This window comes from Mustelus asterias, chromosome 3 (genome assembly GCF_964213995.1).
Source record: "Mustelus asterias chromosome 3, sMusAst1.hap1.1, whole genome shotgun sequence".
Classification (NCBI taxonomy): Eukaryota; Metazoa; Chordata; class Chondrichthyes; order Carcharhiniformes; family Triakidae; genus Mustelus; species Mustelus asterias.
In genome coordinates this window covers 95,091,348-95,115,395 of record NC_135803.1, presented here as the reverse complement: position 1 = coordinate 95,115,395, position 24,048 = coordinate 95,091,348, and the positions used below count along the sequence as shown (strand labels likewise).

The following is a 24,048-nucleotide window of genomic DNA, read 5'->3' as shown; positions in this document are numbered from 1 at the left end:
TAATAGAATCCCCTACAACTACAACTTGCCTATTTACTTCCTCCCCTTGAATGGCCTGCTGAACCATGGTGCCTTGGTCAGCTGACTCATCCTTCCTGCAGCCCTGTTTGCCATCCACACAGGGAGCAAGTGCCTCGTACCTGTTGGACAGGGTCAAGGGCTGAGGCTCCTGAGTTCCTGACTGCTGGTTCCCTTTACCTGCCTGACTTGCAGTCACACCCTGCTGTCCCTGGCCACTGGCAGGATTTAAACTATTTACTCTGACAGGTGTGACTGCCTCCTGATGCTCAGGAGGCAGTCCTGAGGATCAACCTCAGGATGCTCAAAGCACTTTCCAGCCAATGGAGCACTTTTGAAATGGAGCCGTTGTAACTGTTACCTTTATATGCCCAAGGTTGAAAACAATGACATGGAGAAATCAAACAGTCACTGTGGGTGGGATTTTATGGCTGTCCTATTTTGTGGCAGTTTTGTAGATGGCATGTGCACTATGCCCACTGCCTACGCACCTAAGATCGTAAGGAATAGGGCCAGGAGGGGGACATTCAGCCCTTCGATCCTGCTCTGCCATTTAATAAGATTGTGGCTGATCTAACATTCACTAAATCCACTTTCCTGCTGTATCTTAGAAATCTTAGAAACCCTACAGCACAGAAAAAGGCCATTCGGCCCATCGAGTCTGCACCGACCACAATCCCACCCAGGCCCTACCCCCATATCCCTACATATTTACCCACTAATCCCTCTAACCCACGCATCCCAGGACACTAAGGGCAATTTAGCTTGGCCAATCAACCTAACCCGCACATCTTTGGACTGTGGGAGGAAACCGGAGCACCCGGAGGAAACCCACGCAGACACGAGGAGAATGTGCAAACTCCACACAGACAGTGACCCAAGCCGGGAATCGAACCCAGGTCCCTGGAGCTGTGAAGCAGCAGTGCTAACCACTGTGCTACCATGCCGCCGTGTAGCTCTGCAATCGTTAATCCCCCTACTGATTAAAAACCTATCGATCTCAGCCTTAAATGTTTGAGGACTCGGCCTCCACAGCTTCTCGGTTCAAAGAATTCCAAAGGTTCACCACTCTTTGAGAGAAGAAATTCTTTCTCAAATCTGTCTTAAATAAGCCCCTTATTGTGCAACTAATCCCTCTGCCGTTAGTGGAGCCATTTTCCCAACATTAACACTGTCTAATCCCCTAAAAATCTTTTATGTTTCAATCATATCATTTCTCATTTTTCTGAACTCCAAGGAGTACTGACCCAACCTGTTTAATCTTTCCTCATATGGCAGTCCCTCCATAGCTGGGATAATCCTAGTAAACCTCCTCTGTACTGCCTCCAATGGTAATATATATTCCTTTAAATAAGGGGACCAAAACTGTACACAGTACGTGGCCTCACTAGTACCTTGTACAGTTGCAGCAACACCTCTTTACTTTTATATTCCAGCCCCCTTGAAATAAAAGGCAGCATTCCATTTGCCTTCCTGATTTCTTTCTGCACCCTGTATGTTACCTTTCTGGGTTTCATGAACAAGAACCTCCAAGTCCTTTTGTGCTACAGCTTCCTGCAGTCTCTCACCATTTAATAATAATCCGCCTTCTCATTCTTTTTTCCAAAAAGAACAATCTCTCATTTCCCCATGTTGAATTCCATTTGTTAATTTTCTGCCCGCTCACTTAACTTGTTAATATGTCTGTAAACTATATCCTCCTTACAATCTGCCTTCCCTCATACCTTTGCATCATGTGCAGATTTGGCCACAGTACACTTTGTTCCTTCCTCCAAACCATTAATATATATTGTGAAGACCTGCGGTCCCAGCAGTGATCACTGTGGTACTCCACTGGTTACTGCCCTCCAACCTAAGAAAGACCCCCTTATTGCCACTTGCCTCTTCCTGTCAGTTAGCCAATCCTCTATCCATGCCAAAATATTATTCCAACACCATGAGCTCCTATCTTGCATGGTAGCCTTTTGTATAGCATCTTGTCAAATGCCTTTTTGAAGTCCAAATATACAACAGCGACTGGTTTTCCTCTATTTACTCTGGCTGATACCTCCTCAAAGAACTCTAGTAAATTTGTCAAACATGGTTTTTTCTTTGTGAAATCATGCTGACTTTGCTTGATCAGATTATGACTTTCCAAATTCCCTCCTTAATAACGATTCTAACACTTTTCCAATAACTGAAATTAGGCTAACTGGTCTGTAGTTTCCTGCATTTTGCCTCCTTCCCTTTTGAACAAAGATACCACATTGGCAGTTTTCCAATCCTTTGGCACAGTTCCAGAATCCAAGGATTTTGGAAAATGACTACCAATGCACCCACAATCTCTGTAGCTACCTCCTTTAAGTATCTGGTGTGCTAACCATCAGATCCAGGGGACTTGTAAGCCTTGAACGCCATTAGTTTGCCGATCACTAATTCTCTGGTGACTTTATTTAATTCCTCCCCCTATTTTTTTACTATTTTGGGATGCTTGTAGCTTCCTCTAGAGTAAAGACCAAATCAAAATATCTATTTAACTCTTCTGCTATTTCCTTGTTCCCCATCATTACTTCCCAAGTTTCATTCTCTAAGGGCCAATGCTTTCTTTTACTTCTCCCTTCCTTTTAACATACTTTAAAAAAAACTGAGGACGTGATCTCACAACCTCATCTTGCCCGACTTTTGGCGAGGCGGTAAGATTGAGTGGGAGGTGAAAAATCAGGTTTACATCCGTTTTTTTGCCTCTCCCCGATCGTACCGGCACTGCTTGGCTGGCGAAATCAGCTTTGCGCCCAGAAGGGGTGCAAAGCACATGTCATCAACAAATCCCCGACACTACCATCCGGTGAGAATCACATATGGTCTCCCCACCAATGGGGACCAGGCGTGAAGGCCTTGCTGGGGGGCATCAGAGGCCATTGAAGCCCCCAGGTGGTTGGTGATAGTGCTGGGCAGTGCCCAAGGGGCAGTGGCACCCTGGCAGTGCCTGCCTTGCACCCCGGTGCTGCCCACTGGGCACCATAACTGTGCAGGTGCAGTGCCAACGGGGCAGAGGCAGAGTGGGGGCAGAAACAGAGTAAGGTGGAGTAAGTAAGGTGGAGATATGACAAGGAGGTGCTCCGCAGGGGTGGGAGAGAAGGGGGGACCGATGCCAAGGTGGGAGGGAAGGGGAACTCTGCCGTGGGTAATCGGCAGGGGGTGTAAAGAGGTCTGCTGGGGGGCAATCAGTAGGGGGTAGCGAACTCTGCCGGGGGAGGAGGAGCGATCGGGGGTGGGCACAGTGATGTCCGTGTGGGGATGATGGTGGGGGATGTGGCACAAGATCTCCCAGCACACTGTGAGATCGGGACACCTGTGCAATGGTGCCCCTAGAGCTCAGCAACTGGCTTCACTAGTTAGTTCAGGCTCCACCCACACCCCCCTCCCCCCCCTCCCTTGCTGGCGAGAATTGTATCCTGGCATTTACTTTGCACTAAGTGATATAAGATCGCATTTTCAAACTCACCCAAAAAACAAATCTGAAACTCTCCCATTGTCTCGCTCTTAGAAACTTTTTGTAAAATTCTGTCCTTATTGCCTGTTTTTATGCTTCTCGCTGGCTTGCCCTCATAGTTTTATCCATCTTTGCTGCATTCTGAATCTATCCCAGTCTTCAGGCATACCACTAACCTTTGCCATTTTATATGTTTCCGCTTTCAACTCAATATCATCCTTAACTTCCTTGATTATCCATGGTAGGTTCTCCCCCCCCCCCCCCCCTTGAGTCTTTCCTCCGCATGAGTATGCATTTTTGCTGGGAGTCATGAATTATCTCCCTAGAAGTTTGCCACTACTCATCTATTGTCTTACCTATTAATCTATATGACCAGTTTACTTTGGCCAATTCCATCCTCACACCTTTGTAAATCCCCTTCTTTAAGTTTAACACATATTTCAGTCCCAAATTTCTCACACTCAAGCTGAATGCTAAATTATATCATACTAGGATTACTACTCCCTAGGGCATTCCTGTCCCTGCCTCCACCACAATTTTACCAGTGGCGGGGGAGGCATCAGGTGGGCTGCCTGCCATTGGGCCCGTTGAGGCCCTTATTTAATTAATGGCCATTTGTGCCTCATCCTGTCTCCACTGGGATTTAATCAGCAGCAGGAGCAGCCCACGCCAAGCATCCAGCCCAGCAGTTTGTGTGGGCTGATGGTAGGCAAGGGGGCAGCTCCACCTTAGGCCCCCTAGGTTACTGGAGGGTTCTCTCCAGACTGTCCCATCTGCCCTGTCTACTTTCTGGCCTTTGCCCCCACCCCTCCATCCCCAATGCTACCCACCTCCCATCCACTTAGTTTAACTCCAGCTCCATGGCTCTTCGGTGTTGGTTATTGAATATTGTACCAGCGGTGGCCACTGATCCTGCACTTTGATTGACTGGCATCTCTATGAGGTGGGGCTTACCCATCAGATGGGACCAGAGGTCTTACCTTTGATCAAATTAAGAGCCGTTAAATGTCGGCTGGACAACCTGATAGAACAGGGGTGGGTTTCGCCCCTATTTTATCCTGGAGTGGGGACCCTATCATCCTGTTAAATCCAGGAAGCAAAACTGTATGGGCTTTTGCCAATTTGATATTTTGGAACTGCTTCCAGTTTATTCAATAAGATATATTTTTTTAACATCCAGGTTCATCGAGATTTCAGGATTTGGTTGACTAGTTTACCAAGCAGTAAGTTTCCAGTTTCAATTCTTCAAAATGGCTCCAAGATGACTATCGAACCACCAAGGGGAATAAAAGCAAATTTAATGAAAACCTACATGAACCTCACTGATGACTCCCTGAACTCTTGTTCTAAGGTAAATTTATGATTGAAATTTTAACACGTGAAATTAGTTTGAATGTACAGGATACTTAATAATGGATTTCCTACATCTTGTTGATTGTCAGAACAGCAAGGTTTTACCATAGTGAATTTGAGTGTGGAAGGAGCCTATTAAGTCCACCATTGCCTTGCCAGCTCTTTACTAGAGCAATCCAAAACTAATTCCACCAATACATTCCAAACTTAAGAGCCCAGCCTCTTTCTCCACTTTTGTATGCTTTAACGTATAGCTATTGCCCCTGAAAAGATGTAATGTTCTCTCCCTCAATCACTCGGCCTAAAGCTTTCTGGGCTCTACGTTTCTCCTCATTTCTCTTCTCACCCCTTATTGTCACATTTTTAATTGATAACTATTCACTACCAACATCCAAGACCAGAGGAAATAGATTTTTTCAATTAACCTACTAAAAGGCTTCATAATTTTGAAAACCCCCACTAAATCTTCTCATAGCCATCTCTGCTTTAGAAGAAATGAGACATAAGAACATAGGGAAAAGGAGCATGAGTTGGTCATATGGCCCTTCAAACCTGCTCCACCACTCAATAAAATTATGGCTGATCTTTGACCTAATTTTCTATTCAAATTCCATTGCTATTGGTTCCCCTAAAGTCCAAATTCTACTTATTTAACCCTTGAATATACTTAACCACTGAGAATCCATAACCCTCTAGGGTAGAGAATTCCAAAAATTCACAACCATTTGAGTGAAGAAATTTCACCCATCTCAGTCTCATCCAGAGACTATGGGCCCGATTCTACCATCAAGTTGCACCTGTTTTCGGGTGCGAAAACTTGGTCAAGTTGGGCGTGAGGCAAGTAGCATGATCCGCGACCACCTCCGCACCTCCATTTTCAGCCTTGACCAATGGCTAAAAATGGCCGCGATCAGGACCGCACCCAAAATGGGTGGCAACGGCAATTTAAATGCATTTGAATGCATTTAAATTGAATTAATGGGCTGGACCCCATAATTTACCAGCAATTCCCCCTTTATTACCATGTTCGCCAATCGGGAATTGGTGCAAATCAGACATGTCCGATTCAGGCGCTCCATCAGTGAGGGTTGGCAAGGAGGTAAGTGCATAGCGTCCGACAGCTCTCTGCTACTCACGAGTGTCCTGTTGTTGCGGCCATTTTCTGTCTCAGGTCGGTGGTGGCTCCGCGAGTGTGCAGGAGGTTGTTGCTCTGCAGGGTCTCCGATGTCCGGCTTGCAGCATGGACCCGGGTCTCAGCACTGACCTCGGTGTCCTTCGTGCAAATGTCGGACACCGTGTGCCGCCGACATCTCCGACTCCGAAAGGAGACTGTGCAACACCTGGGCAACCTGCTGCAGGACCTTGCACCTAGAGGCAGGAGGGGGCACCCACTCTCAGTGGCTGTCAAATTGACGGCCACTCTAAACTTGTATGCGACTGGTTCTTTCCAGACCCCCGAGCGGAGATGTCTGTGGCATCTCCCAATCTGCCGTGCACACCTGTGTCAAGCAAGTCACTGAAACTCTGTATGCCTGGGCTGGCCAGTTCATCAACTTCAACCTGGACCAGGCACAGCAGGAAGCTCGGGTTGCAGGATTCGCAGCCATTATGGGGATTCCTAACGTGCAGGAGGCGATCGACTGCACATAGGTCACCCTCAAGGCCCCTCTATAGAATCCACGAAGATTTATAAATAGGAAGGTGTTCCACTCCCTGAATGTTCAGCTAGTGTGCAACCATAATTGACCATCATGCATGTCTGTGCCAAACATCCAGGCAGCGTGCATGACAGCTTCATTGTCAGGAACTCGGACATCCCGGAGGCATTCGAGGAGGAGCCCAGGCTGCGAGGTTGGCTCCTGGGTGATATGGGTTACCCACTTCGGACATGGCTGATGATGCCTGTGTCTGAGGTGGAGACCCACTGTAATGAGGCCCATATAACCCCCACGCGATAGTGGAAAGGTACATTGGGCTCCTCAAAATGCGATTCCGGTGCCCGGACCGATATGGTGGGGCCCTCCAATACAACCCAGTGATTTCTTCCCCCATAGTGGTCGTATGCTATGCCTTGCACAATCTGGCTCTACAGAGAGGTGACCTCTTGGAGGAGGAGGAGGAGGACGTGGAGGCTGATCAGCCGGCTGTTGTTGGGGAGGATGACCAGCAGGAGGAAGAGGAGGAAGAGGAAGAGCATGCCGAGGAACACCAACCAGGCGCTCGCGGGTTGGCAACCCAAATGAGGCATGCGAGGGAGGCCCTGATCACCAGTTCACTCACTAGGGATTTGTGTCTGTGGGTTTTATCGTGCACCCCCCACCCCCCCCTCCCCATTCCACAAATTCCTTCTATATCCTGCACATTGTCACACCAGAGTGGTGGGTCTGGCTACTCCGTGTTAGCGAGTTTTTTGGCAGGCAGGAGGGTGGTGACAACATGCTAAGCACCATTATGATGATGCCCTGGTGTAAACTAGTCTGACTCCTACCTGAGCTCCACATGTACGCTGGCACCTGGGCCCACATCTGTGTAGTGAGTAAGGGATCTGAAACCTCCATACAGGGCCCTGGGGTGGGGGACAGGAAGGAATCGCTCGTGGGGTCTGAGGAACCAATGCCTCCCTTTTCTCAGTGACACAGCATTGAGGGGCCTCCCCAACTGACATCAACATGAAGCATCCCTCAGGCAATCATCAATGGAAGAGGATTCATAATCGAGACAAATTAGTCACAGGTGGGTGGTGAAAAACATTTATATATAATAAAGGTGTTTAAATAAGACATTCTATCATAAAAACTATTGAACAGAGAATGTTAAGGTGCTTAAATATCTTTCTAACTAGTGCAACCCTTCACCCGTGCCATCTCAGTGCAACAGCAACTTCCTAACCTTACGTGGCCTACCACTACGTCTCATTGACTCCCCAGAATATACATCGGAAGTGGAGGAGGTCAGCTGCCTACCAGCCCCGTGGCCTGTGGTGCATGTGGCGGGCATCCTCTGGAGGCCCTGGACTTTGAGGGCCCTGGCCTGCTTCCAGGTGTCTGGGATGTTTCCATGATACCCTCTTCATCCCGCTGCCCCTGAGATGCCCCAGTGTCAGGAAGGGGGGAGTCAGAAGGTGCAGTCAAAGCCACAGTCTCCTGGCTGGAAGGCCCCGGCATGGGTTCGAACCCTTCCTCCTCCCTTGGAGTTCCTGTGGGCCCCTGGGTCACTCCAGGGGATAGCAGTGCTTCTGCAGTGAGCTCCAGAAGCTCTGGCATCACCTGGCACTGCTAGTCCTGGAGGACCACCTGTGTCCTACCCATGGTGGTTGAGCCCTCTGTGATGTCCACGAGTCGGGGGCCACCTTTCAATGGCTGCAGCAAGTGCCCTCTGAGACTGGGCCACGCTCGGCAAGCCCTCAGCCTTGGCCCTCTGAGATAGGGCCACATTCTCAACGGCTGCTGCCATAGCCCGCTGTGTCTCAGCGCTGTCCTGCTGGGTCTCTTGCAAGCTCACGAGCCTCTCAGCCATGGGCCGCAGAATCCCGAGAAGCCTGTTCAGTCCCTCAGCTGTGGCCTGCTGTGACTTGGCCGCGGCCCTCTGGGATTCTGCTGTGGCCTGCTGTGACTTGGCCATCGCTTGGAGCCTGCCACTCATGGTGAGGATCCCCTGCCCCAGGCTTTCCACTGCAGAAGCCACCCTTGCAGTGTTGGCTTGGGAAGCACGCAAGAGAAGCAATAGCTTGTCCACCTAGAGGCTTTGGGACTCCTCCCAACAGTCTCGCAGTCGGTCCACTGTGGTCGTCAACCCCTCCTGCATTCCCTGGTTCTGTTGCTGCATCTCCAGTAACTGAGGGAGAAGTGATCTCAGAGGACCAGCATGTAGCCTGGGGCCAGCTGAGTCCTCGCCTCCGGCGAGCCCCCACATGCCAGAGGCCTCGGACATTCTTTCCTTCACCCGATGAGTGGGGGGGGAAGGGGAGTCCATTGCCACTCTGCCTGAGATGAGTGAGGGGCGGGGGGGGTCGCTGCCACTCTCCCTTAGATCATTGTGGGGGGGAATGGGGGAGAGGCCGCTATCGGTCTGGGTGGCAGGCAGGTGGGGAGGGGGGGGTAAGGGGGTCAGTAATGTTGAGGGGTGGGGCAGTGTCTGTGGGGACCAGGGGGAGGCATTATCCGGCCCGGGCATGATGTGGTAGGGGAGCAGCATTCTATCATTTTTTTTGTGAGCGTGCGCAGTTGGAGGTGCCGATCAGAGCAGCAGTGTTTCGGGCACGATAAGCCGCGTCCACAGGCTTGTGCAGCACCATTCAGAATCGCTAATTTTTTTTCAGATAGAGTGCGTATGGGGGCTGCGGAGAACGGGTCTAAAAGTTGGATCTGAAACACTCCCATATTCGAATCATAGAGGTTTACAGCATGGAAACAGGCCCTTCGGCCCAACTTATCCATACCACCCCTTTTTTTAACCCCTAAGCTAGTCCCAATTGCCCACATTTGGCCCATATCCCTCTGTAGCCATTTTACATGTAACTGTTTAAACACTTTTTAAAAGACAGAATTGTACCCGCCTCTACTACTACCTCTGGCAGTTTGTTCCAGACACTCACCAGCCTCTGTGTGAAAAAATTGCCCCTCTGGACCCTTTTGTATCTCTCCCCTCTCACCTTAAACCTATGCCCTCTAGTTTTAGACACTCCTACATTTGGGAAAAGATATTGACTATCTAGCTGATCTATGTCTCTCATTATTTTATAGACCTCTATAATATCGCCCCTAAGCCTCCTACGCTCCAGAGGAAAAAGTCCCAGTCTATCCAGCCTCTCCTTATAACTCAAACCATCAAGTCCCGGCCGCATCCTGGTAAATCTTTTCTGCACTCTTTCTAGTTTAATAATATCCTTTCTATAATAGGGTGACTAGAACTGTACACAGTATTCTAAGTGTGGCCTTACCAATGTCTTGTACAACTTCAACAAGACGTCCCAACTCCTTTATTCAATGTTCTGACCAATGAAACCAAGCATGCCAAATGCCTTCTTCACCATTCTGTCCACTTTCAAGGAGCTATGAACCTGTACCCCTAGATCTCTTTGTTCTATAACTCTCCCCAACGCCCTACCATTAACTGAGTAAGTCCTGCCCTGGTTTGACCAAAATGCATCACTTCACATTTCTCTAAATTAAACTCCATATAAATCTGGCCCAATTGATCAAGATCCTGTTGCAATCCTAGATAACCTTCTTCACTGTCCACTGTGCCGCCAGTCTTGGTTTCATCTGCAAACTTACTAACCATGCCTCCCTCCTAAATTCTCATCCAAATCATTAATATAAATGACAAATAACAGTGGACCCAGCACCGATCCCTGAGGCACATCACTGGTCACAGGCCTCCAGTTTGAAAAACAACCCTCTACAACCACCCTCTAGCTTCTGTCAAGCCAATTTTGTATCCATTTGGCTACCTCACCCTGGATCCCGTGAGATTTAACCTTATGCAACAACCTACCATGTGGTACCTTGTCAAAGGCCTTGCTAAAGTCTATGTAGACAACATCACTTGCATTTCCCTCATCTACCTTCTTGGCTACCCCTTCAAAAAATTCAATCAAATTTGTGAGACATGATTTTCCACTCACAAAACCATACTGACTATCCCTAACCAGTCCTTGCGTCTCTAAATGCCTGTAGATCCTATCTCTCAAAATACCTTCTAACAACTTACCCACTATAGATGTGAGGCTCACCGGCCTGCAGTTCCTAGGCTTTTCCCTGGAGCCCTTCTTAAACAAAGGTACAACATTTGCCACCCTCCAATCTTCAGGCACCTCACCTGTGACTATTGATGATTCAAATATCTCTGCTAGGGGAGCCGCAATTTCCTCCCTAGCCTCCCACAGTGTCCTGGGATATACTTCATCAGGTCCCAGGGATTTATCTATCTTGATGCGCTTTAAGACTTCCAACACCTCCTTCTCTGTTAAATGTACACTCCTCAAGACATCACTATTTATTTCCCCAAGTTCCCTAACATCTATACTTTTCTCAACAGTGAATACAGATGAGAAATAATCATTTAGGATGTCACCCATCTCTTATGGATCCGCACATAGATGACCTTGTTGATCCTTAAGAGGCCCTACTCTCTCCCTAGTTACTCTTTTGCCCTTTATGTATTTGTAGAAGCTCTTTGGATTCTCCTTTGCCTACCTGCCAGAACAATCTCATGTCCCCTTTTTGCCCTTCCGATTTCTCTCTTAACTCTACTCCTACACCCTCTATACTCTTCAAGGAATCCACTTGATCCCAGCTGCCAATGCATGTCATGTGCCTCCTCCTTCTTCTTGACCAGAGCCTCAATATCCCGAGTCATCCAGGGGTTCCCCACTCCTACCAGTCTTGCCCTTCACTCGAAGAGGAATGTGCTTACCCTGAACCCTGGTTAACACACTTTTGAAAGCCTCCCACTTACTAGACGTCCCTTTGCCTTCCCACAGACTCCCCCAATTAACTGTTGAAAGTTCCTGCCTGATACCATCAAAATCGGCCTTGCCCCATTTAGAATTTTAACCATAGAAACCCTACAGTGCAGAAGGAGGCCATTCGGCCCATCGAGTCTGCACCGACCACAATCCCACCCAGGCCCTACCCCCACACATTTTACCCGCTAATCCCTCTAACCTACGCATCCCAGGACTCTAAGGGGCAATTTTTTTTAACCTGGCCAATCAACCTAACCCACACATCTTTGGACTTTCGAGCCAAACCTATCATTCTCCATAGCTATCTTAAAACTAATGTAATTACGGTCACTGGTCCAAAGTGATCCTTCACTAACACTTCTGTCACCTGCCCTTCCTTTATTTCCCAAGAGGAGGTCAAGTTTTGCCCCCTCTCTAGTCAGGCCATCCACATACTGAATGAGAAATTCCTCCTGAATACACTCAACAAATTTCTCTCCATCCAAGCCTCTAATACTATGGCTGTCCCAGTCAATGTTTGGAAAATTAAAATCCCTACTATTACCACCCTATTTTTCTTGCACTTCGAATCAAAATGGTAAAATCGGGTCCTATGTCTTGAAGTTCTGCACTCTTCATCCAGGGGAAACAACCTCTCAGCATCTATCCTGTTAAGCTCCTTCAGAAACTCGTAGATTTCATTGAGATTAGCTCTTATTCTCCCAATTTTCAGAGAGGCCCATCTTACTCAAATTCTCACCTGAGGACAACTCTATTTTCTCACAAATCAATCTAGTAAACCTTTGTTGCCTCCAAGACGAGTGTATCCTTTCTTAGATCAATAAATTGCTATGATGGCCATGGGGGGTCATCAGTAGATCTCCCCATGGGCCTTGTTGGATATGATCCCCCCCTATTAGATGAGTGGAAGCTTGTCCAATAGGAAAGCAGCAATGGGGGTGTTCAAAACCAGTTGGCTCCACTCAGGTCAGCAGTCGATAGACCCGTAACTGATCTGTACACTGCAGCTGTAGAACGGTGCTCAGATATCACTGTAAATAAAAGGGCGATTGGTGATAGAAGACTGGCCCCAGTAAGATTATTTCATTGGCGGCGAGGATGGGGTGAGCAAATTTTCTTCTTCTCTCCAGACCATCTTTACTATCAAGACAAGTAATCCTCTGGTAAGAAAAATGCCTCTTTTTGGGAAACTTGAAGCCTACAATGCATGCATAGAAGACTGGGTCCAGTATGCAGAGTGTATGTGTTACTTCTCTCAGGCCAATAGCATTGAGGGGGATGGGAAACAGAAAGTGATCCTGTTGATGGTATGTGGGGTCCCGACCTTCAGTGTAATCAAAATCCTGACCTACTCTGATGTCCCTGATTCCAAAACCTTTAATGAATCGGTGGATTGTAGATTAGATAGATCAGCCATGGGAAATGTGGGGGATTATGGGGATAGGGCAGATTGAGCTACTCTGTTGGCGAGTCGGTGCAGAGTCAATGGGCTGAATAGCCTCTTCTGCACTGTAGGGATTCTATGATTTAGTTAAAAGCTATTATGACCTTAAACCTTCCATAATTCTCCAGCGTTACCACTATAACACAGCAGGGTGAACCCCTGGGGAATCTGTCACCGAATTTCTGATCAGACTGCAAAAATTGGCAGAACACTGTGAACTTGGGCCACCCCTGAATGACATGTTGCAAGATAGGCTGTATCAAGGTGACAGTCCAAAATAAAATATTGGCAGAACCCAATTTGGATCTAAAGAAGGCAATTGAGATAGCTCTATCATTGGAGAATGCAGAGAAAGGAGTTCAGGAACCACAAGGAATGTCAGATAGCAGTGTCCTCTGATTGAGGGAGGAGCTTCATGCAACGTCCATTCCTCAACTGAGAGCGATGGTATCAGCAAAATATCTCAGAATCCCTGGAATCCAAGTTGCGTCACTCGACAGTCAAGGGAAGTCAGAGTCAGCCTTCAGACTCCTAGGAAGTATATTCCAAAAGATTGTAGATGTCAGACAGCAGACTATTACAAGTGATGCAAAAGAGCACAATTGAGGCTAAGGTATAGGGACAATCAAAATACGTGCCGTTTCGAGAAAAGTGCCGGACTGTACCTTGCAATTAGGCCCACAACCAGGGATAATGCAATTAAATTGCATCTCCATGACAAAGGTTGCACCTTTGTTAGTCGTTGTTAATAAATGGCCACCCATTAAAAATGGAAGTGGATATGGGAGCTGTGGTCTCCATTATCGTGGCGTAGATTTATAATCGCCACCAGGCTGGTATTCAACTCCTGAACTTAGAAAGCACAAAAGCCAGGCTGGCCACTTACCATTGTAGTTAAAGGGCACCATGCCGACCCTATTGACTTATAGGCAGTAATCAGCTTGACTTCTACTCAAAGACCTAGCCTTATGGGGAAAGATTGGCTCCAACATATCAGACTGAACTGGCTGGAGATCTTTAAGCCAGGCGTGAGGGGATTGTATGAAGTCATGAATAAGTACCATGAAGTCTTCCAAGAAAGGCTTGAGAAAATAAAGAGAGCCAAAGCTAAGATTTACATCAACCCCAATGCTGCACCTAAATATTTTAGAATGAGGCCATTTCGATACTCCCTATTGGAAAAGGTAGAGTCAGAACTGCAATGCCTGGAAAAGCTGGGCATAATGAGACCCGTACAGTTCACAGAGTGGGCTATATTTGTTGTTCCTGTCCTTAAGCCAGATAAGTCAGTCTGATGGAAGACGAGCTGAGGGCCAATAAAGAGGTGTCAACTCAAAGGAACCCCACAGAATTGAAATTCTTTCTGGAGTTAATGAATTATTATGGGAAGTTTATTCCTAATTTAGCTTCTTTGCTGTCCACCCTGCATACCCTACTATAGAAATACCAAAGGTGGACTTGGGGAGTGCCATAGCTGGAGGCTTTCAACAAAGTTAAACAGCAACCTTTGTCCTTTAATTTATTGACTCACTTTGACCCCAAAAAGGACCTTATCTTGACAAGTGATGCTTCCCCTTATAGGTTTGGGGCAGAACTGGCACAATGCTGGAGAGATGGGACAGAGAAGTCTATTGCATATGCATCTAGGACCCTCTTGGACACTGAGTGGAGATATTCCCAGATTGAGAAAGAGGGATTGGCAGTTGTCTTCAGCATTAACAAGTTCCATCAGTATGTCTACACTAGACGCTTTTTCATAGTGAATGATCATAAACCATTGCTGAGACTTTTTAAAGAAGACAAGGCAATACCCCCCATTGCCTCTGCCCGGAAACAACATTAGGCCTTGATACTGGCAGCTTACGCTAACCTCCTAGAGAACCGCCCCAGGACCTGGATAGCTAACATTGATGCATTGAGTCACCTGCTGTTGCCCAGAAATCAGGCTTCACCACCAGCTGTGGAATAGGACATGATGACCCTCAATCTTTTAAACATCTTGCCGGTATCTGCGAGGCAGATCAAGGCCTGGACACGAAAGGACCCAGTCCTGTCTAAATTTAAAAAACAAAATATTGTATGGGGGATTCAGAGGACAGCCCTCAGATGAAATGAAACACTGCAGGCCTGATTTTACCAAAACTTCGCGCCCGCGGTAAAGTTGGGCGTCGGGCCTTTAATGTGATCTGCACCCGAATCCGAGCAGATCGCGCCTTTACCGACACCCGATTCGGGCGCGGGTCCGGCGCGTGCCTGAATTGGGCGACGCGACGATTTAAATGCATTTGCATGCATTTAAGTCGACTTAATGAACCGCGCGCCCAACTCTACCACCAAATCCCACTTTACTGTCTTCTGGCCCGATCCGTGTCCGTGCTGTTACCGACCTGCAAAATAAAAGTCTGAAGTCGCTGCTGCAGCCTCCGAAGAGCGAGATCAGAGACTGCAACGACTCTCTGACCCAGGTCATCCTCTGGTCGGGGCGGGAGGGGGGTGGGAGGTGGAGAGGAGGTGTGACGTCTCATCAGAGGATGAACGTCAGAGAGCCGCTCTCTCCGCTTTCTATTTTTTCTTTCACGCCCGGGCGCGCTCTGTCAGATTTTTTTTGAACTGCGCATGCGCAGTTCAGAGCTCCGATCGGTCCGCCAGCGCTAAGCCCCGCACACAGCACGGATCGGGCCGGAGCCGGCAAAACGCGTATGGGCGTGCTGGAAAGAGGATTCCTGGCACGGATCTATTTGATGTCCAGATCCGGCACTTAGACTCAAAATGGTAAACTTCCCCCCTGCTGGACGAAGAAGGACGAGCTCAATGTTGATGATGGTATTTTCCTCTGGAGTTCCTGTGTAGTTGTTCTTCACCCAGGGTGATGTCTGATACTTATGAAATTACACCATAACCACCCTGGATGAATGCTAGCCAGGAGTCATGTATGGTGGCCCAGCCTTGACGCAAGCATTACCGACTTGGTTACACAGTGTGAGTCATGCCGATAGAATCACAAACTCCACCCCCACCCCGTCCCAGCCTTCCTACATCCATTGGAGTGGCCTGGTAGGCTCTGGATTCTAGTGCATGTAGACTTTGCCTAGTTCCATTTTCTTAATTATAGTGCACTCCAAATGGTTGGAGACACATTGTATGAACCCCACCACTTCCTATGATATCATTGTGAAACTACGCCAAAGTTCTGCACGCACAGGATACCTGAAATCTTGGTCTCTGACAATGGCATTGCCTTTACTAGCACAGAGTTTCAGACCTTCATGCTTTCTAATGGAATTAAACACATTAGCACAGCACCCTATCACCTGTCACCGAAAGGATTGGCTGAATAAGTGGTGTAGACTTTTAAGCTCATCATGAAGAACCAACCTGCAGCATCCATAGAGATGAAACTGGTGTGATTTTTATTCAACCATAGAACTACCCCTCAGACAATAACAGGAATTGCCCCAGTGGAATCGTTAATGGGATGGAGGCTTCGGACAAGATTAAGCTTACTGCTCCCAAATCTGCCGCGTGGGTGAAGTCTAACAAGAGACCCAGACGAAGAACTTTGATTCTGTAAGGCAGACAGAACATTCAAACCAGTAACCCAGTCCTCGTGAAGAACTTTGGGGATGGCCTCAGTTGGGTCCTTGGGATTATAATGTCATATAAAGTCAAAGTACAGAGCAAGATTGTCAGAAAACATGTGGACCATCTCTGGAGTAGGGAGCTTGTGCCAGAACAGGCCTGGTTACCAGCCTTGGGGATGGCCACTGCCAGTGTTGAGCCACACATGGAGGCCAATCCCATGCCGGCTCCTCTGGGTGGTGAAGATACAGACTTCGATATGGAATTGGAAAAGACCAGTGTTTCTACTGGAGTGAGATCTTCAGAAGAGCCAGAGTCGGTGGCTTTACGGTGCTGTCTTCGGAAGAGAAGGTCTCCCATCCGCTTCACGCCCTCTGCAACGGTCCTGCCTCCAGCCGACCCCAACCCAATCCGCTAAGCAGTGGAAAAGAAGCGTTCTTGAGGCGAAGAGATGTTATGATGGCCACAGGGGATCATCAATAGATCTTCCCCAAAGTTCTTCACGAGGATTGGGTTACTGGTTTGAGTGTTCTGTCTGCCTTACAGAATCAAAGTTCTTCTTCTGGATCTCTTGTTGGACTCCACCCACCCGGCAGATTTGGGAGCAGTAAGCTTAATCTTGTCCGAAGTCTCCATCCCATTATCGATTTCACTGGGGTAATTCCTGTTATTGTCTGAGGGGTAATCCTATGGTTGAATAAAAATCGCACCAGTTTCATCTCTATGGATGCTGCAGGTTGGTTCTTCAGGCCTCGTTGAATATGAGCTCCCCTATTAGACAAGTGGAGGCTTGCCCAATAGGGAAGGAACAAGGGGGTGTTCAAAACCAGTTGCCTCCACTCAGGCTGGCAGTCGATAGTCTTGGGACTGATCTGCACTCTGTAGCCACTGAACAGCACTCATATAGGTATCACTTTAAATAAAAGAGTGATTTGTGACAGAAATCCAAAGATGTGCGGGTTAGGTTGATTGGCTATGCTAAAAATTGCCCCTTAGAGTCCTGAGATGCATAGGTTTGAGGGATTAGCGGGTAAATATGTAGGGATATGGGGGTAGGGTCTGGGTGGGATTGTGGTCAGTGCACACTCGATGGGCCGAATGGTCTCCTTCTACACTGTAGGGTTTCTATGATTTCTATGAAGACTGGCCTTGGTAAGGATATTACAGAAGTCAAAACAGTACTCCAATTAGAATCTCTCTAAAAGAGAGGTGATGGCCTAGTGGTATTATCGCTAGACTATTAATCCAGAAACTCAGGTAATGTTCTTGGGACCCGAGTTCGAATCCTGCCAAGCAGATGGTAGAATTTGAATTCAATAAAAAATATCTGGAATTAAGAACATACGGACGGCTATGAAACCATTGTTAATTGTCGGAAAAATCCATCTGGTTCACTGATGTCCTTTAGGGAAGGAAATCTGCCGTCCTTACTGGTCTGGTCTACATGTGACTCCACTACAATGTGATTGACTCTCAATTGTCTTCAGGCAACTAGGGATGGGCAATATATGTTAAGAAGTCTCACAACACCAGGTTAAAGTCCAACAGGTTTATTTGGTAGCACTAGCCACTAGCTTTCGGAGCGCTGCCCCTTCATCAGGTGAGTGGGATTTCAGTTCACAAACAGGGCATATAAAGACACAAACTCAATTTACCAAATAATGGTTGGAATGCGACTCTTTACAGGTAATCAAGTCTTAAAGGTACAGACAATGTGAGTGGAGAGAGGGTTAAGCACAGGTTAAAGAGATGTGTATTGTCTCCAGACAGGACAGTTAGTGAGATTTTGCAAGCCCAGGCAAGTCGTGGGGGTTACAGATAGTGTGACATGAACCCAAGATCCCGATTGAAGCCATCCTCATGTGTGCGGAACTTGGCTATCAGTCTCTGCTCAGCGACTCTGCGTTGTGTGTATATATGTTGGCCAGCCAGTGACACCCATGTCCAACAAATGAATTTTTTAAAAAGCCCTGTACAACCATTGCAAAGCTCTTGTATTTCAATCCCTTGTGATAAAGGCCAAACTGTCATTTGCCCTTCTAATTGCTTGCTATTCCAACATACTACGTTTCTGTGTTTCTTCTACGAGGACACCCAAATCTCTCTGAACTGCGTCACTTGAAAGTTTGTCACCATTTAAAATACAATCTGATTTTTATCTTCCTAATAAAGCGAATAACCTCAGAATTTCTTATATAACACCTCTAGGTGGTAGAGGTTGCAGATTTGGAAGGTACCTACAAAGGAGCCTTAAAGAGTTGCTGCAATGGATCTTATTCCCCACATACTTAAATTTGTTCAAATCCCTTTGAAGCAGCTTACTGTCAGTTATAGCTCTATATCATCAGCAAACTTGGATGCATTATTACTCTCAATCCCCCTGCCTACGTAGGTTCCTCCGGGTGCTCCAGTATCCTCCCACAGTCCGAATGATGTGCTGGTTAGGTGCATTGGCCATGCTAAATTCTCCCTCAGTGTACCCGAGCAGGTGCCGGAGTGTCGCAACTCAGGAATTTTCAGTGCAACTTCATTGCAGTGTTAATGTAAGCTTACTTGTGACTAATAAATAAACTTTAACTTTAACCAATCTTATGTAATCACCTTTTAGTTGACTACCTTTAGGAAATCCAATTCTGATGCATCCACTAGTTTCCTTTTATCTACATTACTAATTGCACCTACCAACAACTGTTAATAAATGTGTCACACATGATTTACCTTTCATAAAACCATGTTGGCTCTGCCTAAGCATATTTTCATTTTCTAAGTGTTTTGCTAACATCTCCTCAATAACGTATTCTAGAATTTTCCTGGTGACTAATACCAAGCTAATTGGCCTGTAGGTCCTCGTTTTCATATCTCCGTCCTTTCTTTTTTTTAGAAAGATATTTTTTCCAATGCAGTAAGATAATTTTCAAACAAGTATATGTAGGAAGACAGAGAGAAAAAAAATCAACACAGCTGGTTTGGATTATCCTGTCCAGCGCTTCCCACCCCACATTCCTAAGAATATTCTGAGCCTTGCCACAAAGTTACCAACCTAGAACTGAGTTAATTGAGCACCTCCCCTATACTGCATAAGCAGATACTTTATGCTCAAGCTCCTCTGATGACAGAAATGTGAAGTAGGACACCAGATTTGGCACAGGTCCTTATGACGTATCAATTCACTTTGTTGTTACAGTGAACATAACATTTTTTTCTTTAATTTCAGCTTTCGGATTTTAAGTCTCTTCTGCTATCCTTATGTTTGTTCCATGGAATCACCATAGAACGTAGGAAGTTTGGTCCACTTGGTTTCAATATTCCCTACGAATTCACGGATGGAGACTTACGAATCTGCATTAGCCAGCTAAAAATGTTCCTGGAAGAGTATACCGAACTACCCTTCAAGGTGTGTGGTGCAATTTATAATTGTAACAACAAAGAGTACTAAGTTATATTTATTAAGGCGTAAAGGAATGAAAGTGGGTAAGATGGAAAAATAAACAACACTACATCTTTTGAGGTTTTAGAATTGATCTGCTCAGAAATACTGCTTGGAGATCCTGCACTGAAGAATTGTGTGTGGCATTTCCTGTATCTGGGATCCCTACTGATCTTGAGTTTACCCCCACCCACTACCCTTGTGATACTGACTTGCATTAATGTATTTACCTCAGGTGGTAAAAGCTTTGTTTAGTCTCATCTTAGTTGTCAACTTAGTTGACAGTCCCACAGCAACCAGCACAAGTCATTCCCATTCTGAAAGTGAGTTTCTGAACAAACAAGAAAGGTTCTTTATCTCAGCATTTCTTATTTATTCTGCATTCTATTCTTTGGAGTTCCAAATAAGCCTTCAGCTCATTCTCTGGCTGTCTAAGAATCAGAGCCAATATCTATTATGAATTTGACTCCAAGAGAGGCAGTAAAAATACTGCACCACACTCCCCGTGCTCCCCCAACCCTCCAACTGACTTTTGATTTAGAATAGATTCTCCAATCACCGAATTAATTTCAATTTAATTAGAAGTATTGCATTCCTGAACCTGGCCCTTAAGGATCATGATGTGGAGATGCCAGCGTTGGACTGGGGTAAACACAGTAAGAAGTCTAACAACACCAGGTTAAAGTCCAACAGGTTTATTTGGTAGCAAAAACCACTAGCTTTCGGAACAGGCTGTTCCTTCGTCAGCTGGGTGGGAGTTCTGATCACAAGGATCATACCTGTAATGACAAAATGAGAAGCCCATTTTCATTCTTCAGTGTCATCAAGGGGACATTCTTAATAAAGTAGATTCTCCTATGACCCTTATTTCAGCTATTTGCTGCCGCCAACATCACGGTCCTCCCACTGTCCTTTCTCCACCATTGATTTGCCAACACATTCACCCTGGAGACACACTGCCTTCCCAAGCCAATTGAAAAATGAACATTACCCGACTGAATGATTCACAATTTTAGTTGAACTACACCTTTTCACGTCTCCAATGTTTTTCCTTTGCTGAAATTTGGTCAACTATCCTAGATCAGTGGTATCTTGCACCTGATAAAAGTCCAGTCCAGCACAGAACCGTGATCCTATGACAAAGGATCTGAATAGTTGGATTTTGTCCTCTCTAACTTTTTATGAGGTGCACAGCCTGTTTAAGTTTACAGTATTTTAATTTTTTTGTGTGTCCGCACAAGCCATGGTACTTTATAGGGAACACTCTGACAAAGCGTCATCCAAACTCAAAACATTGGCTCTATTCTCTCTGTAAGAAGTTTAACAACACCAGGTTAAAGTACAACAGGTTTATTTGGTAGCAAAAGCCACACAAGCTTTCGGAGCTCTAAGCCCCTTCTTCAGGTGAGTGGGAATTCTGTTCACAAACAGTGCATATAAAGACACAAACTCAATTTACATGAATAATGGTTGGAATGCAAATACTTACAACTAATCAAGTCTTTAAGAAACAAAACAATGTGAGTGGAGAGAGCATCAAGACAGGCTAAAAAGATGTGTATTGTCTCCAGACAAGACAGCCAGTGAAACTCTGTGAGGGTTACAAATAATGTGACATGAACCCAATATCCCGGTTGAGGCCTCACAAATAATGTGACATGAACCCAATATCCCGGTTGAGGCCTCAACCGGGATATTGGGTTCATGTCACATTATTTGTAACCCTCACAGTTGCGTGGACCTGCAGAGTTTCACTGGCTGTCTTGTCTGGAGACAATACACATCTTTTTAGCCTGTCTTGATGCTCTCTCCACTCACATTGTTTTGTTTCTTAAAGACTTGATTAGTTGTAAGTATTTGCATTCCAACCATTATTCATGTAAATTGAGTTTGTGTCTTTATATGCTCTGTTTGTGAACAGAATTCCCACTCACCTGAAGAAGGGGCTTAGAGCTCCGAAAGCTTGTGTGGCTTTTGCTACCAAATAAACCTGTTGGACTTTAACCTGGTGTTGTTAAACTTCTTACTGTGTTTACCCCAGTCCAATGCCGGCATCTCCACATCTATTCTCTCTCGACAGATGCTGTCAGACCTGCTGAGATTTTCCAGTTTTTTTCCTTTTTTGGCTTACCTGGGTTGCTGCGCAGCTTAAGAGACCATTGCTTACAGGATTTGTGGTGCGATGCGGATGTTGGTCAACAAATGTTAGTCCAGAGAGTACTGCAAATATAAAATGGGCAGAATTATCAATGATTGGCATTTCCTAGATCTTGTCCAGGATGGCAAGGTACTTGCAGGGAACCAACCCTCAACCGTCTTCTAGATAGCTTCAGTGCCCACTACAAACAAAATTATGTTGACCCAAGATGCATAATACCAGATGTGAACAGAAACGTACATTTTACTGTTAAATACAAAAGGAAGCTAGACTACCAGTTGAGCTGAGATTGTGATGTTCACCAGCAGCATCGGCAGTGAATTGCCACTGCTGCACTGAATTCTTGATGCTCGCTTAGAAACCTTCAAACATAAGAGTTATTACCAGTTATTAAGAAGAATGAACCCTGCTAAGATGTTGTAAAGCTGAAAAGCTGCTATACCCAAAATACTTTGAGCTTTTATCAATATAGTCTAATGGACTGTTGCTCTTGCTTCACAGGTGCTGAAGTATACAGCTGGGGAGATTAATTACGGAGGTCGTGTGACAGACGACTGGGACAGACGGTGCATAATGAACATTTTGGCAGACTTTTATAATCCAGATGTCCTACAAGAAGGTTTCGTATACTCAGAGTCTGGAATCTACAGGCAAATCGATACTGACACTGAGCTTGAAGCAAGTGCAAAACTTTTAAAGCTTCTATTTTTATTTGATCTTTTCATTATTTAAAAGCTTCTAAGCAGATTTGTAAAGTTAGCATCCTTGTTCTGAATTGACATATAAAAATTAAAGAGGTAATTTTATAGTTTTATGTGGAAGTCTTCCCTGCCATTGTGATGGGAATATTTTGCATAGAATATATCCAAATTTCCCATTTGTCCTGCTGAAGGGCAAAGTTCCATGCTAGGAGTGATGTCAGAAAACCATCCCCAAGTTACATCATTTGGTAGCACACTCACCTCTAAGTCTATGAGTTCACATTCCAGCTCAGGATATGGAGTGCAAAATACTGGCTGACAGTTGGAGGTGTCACCCTGACCATCCAAGCCATTTAAACCTATCACATGTTCACCTTATTTCTGCTTTGAAGAAGAATCATATTCAACTTGAAACATTAACTGTTTCTTTCTCCATAGATGCTGCCATACCTACTAAATATTTCTAACACTTTCTGTATTTAATACAGATTTCCAGCATCTGCAGTAATTTGCTTTTATTGTAGGAGCCATTCATCTTATTTGGGTCTGTTCTGCTATTCAATTAGATCATAACTGATCTTTGCCTCTGCTCCATGTATCCACCTTAGCTCCAAATCCCCTGATATCCATACCTAACAAAAAAAATTTTGATCTTTATAATGGAAATCTTTTGTTCATGTTCAGGTAGTTTTTGTAGATCTTATGTCACAATTTGAAGAGCAGGGAGATCTCCCACTGTCTTGGACAACTAAAAAGTAACCATTTATCTAATTTCTTATTGTTACAATTACCACAAAGATCAATAATGTTTAGAAAGATATTTGAATTTTCAGTAATTAACTGGAGGGATCACACAAGATTTCAAGTTTTAAGCCATAAGCAAACTAAAGCAACATTATCTAAACATTATTCAGTAGGCAACCTATACTCAAAATTGCAGGATAAAAAAATCTTCCATTCAACTTTAAAAATCTTGGAAAATTCCGAGTCAACGTTATACTTTATTATGTCTATTAAATAGACAATTCATTCTGCAGGAACCAGTCCATAATGATTCTAAATGCTCACTTCCTTTCTTTTCCTTCCCAACCCAGCAACTCCAAATCCCAGAACTGACTTTTACAGTGAAGAATTAATTGAAGATTCTTCTCTCTCACCAAGCTAGGCAAATCTTCCAACCCTTTTTAAATCCTCATGAACTCAGTCTCATCAATATGAACGCAAGGTCCCACCAGCATTTTCTCTGCTCAAGGTGAAGGACTAATTGCCTCTGCTTTGTCTCTCTCTCTCTCCCTCTTTCACTCGCAGATTCACCTATCTGTGACATTAAGAAAAACCTGCAAGCCAATATTATGATGGCATTCAATGGCTTGTTACCTGCCTAAAGCTCACCTCCAAGTCAATGTGAATCATCTGGGACTTGTATC

At 45.6% G+C, this 24,048-nt stretch overlaps 1 protein-coding gene across 5 annotated transcripts in view; it reads left to right on the top strand.

Annotated features, from left to right (window-relative positions):
* dnah1 (dynein, axonemal, heavy chain 1) overlaps positions 1 to 24,048 on the top strand; it is a 510,234-nt gene that overhangs the window by 442,379 nt on the left and 43,807 nt on the right. For 4 of the 5 annotated variants that reach the window (XM_078209369.1, XM_078209371.1, XM_078209370.1 and 1 more), the window contains 3 exons: positions 4,671 to 4,841; positions 19,550 to 19,729; positions 22,422 to 22,598. In XM_078209369.1, the coding sequence (XP_078065495.1) occupies positions 4,671 to 4,841; positions 19,550 to 19,729; positions 22,422 to 22,598 (528 nt within the window). Of the gene's footprint in view, positions 1 to 4,670; positions 4,842 to 7,474; positions 7,577 to 19,549; positions 19,730 to 22,421; positions 22,599 to 24,048 lie in introns of those variants that run through there. The other variant, XM_078209374.1, reaches the window with a different exon arrangement.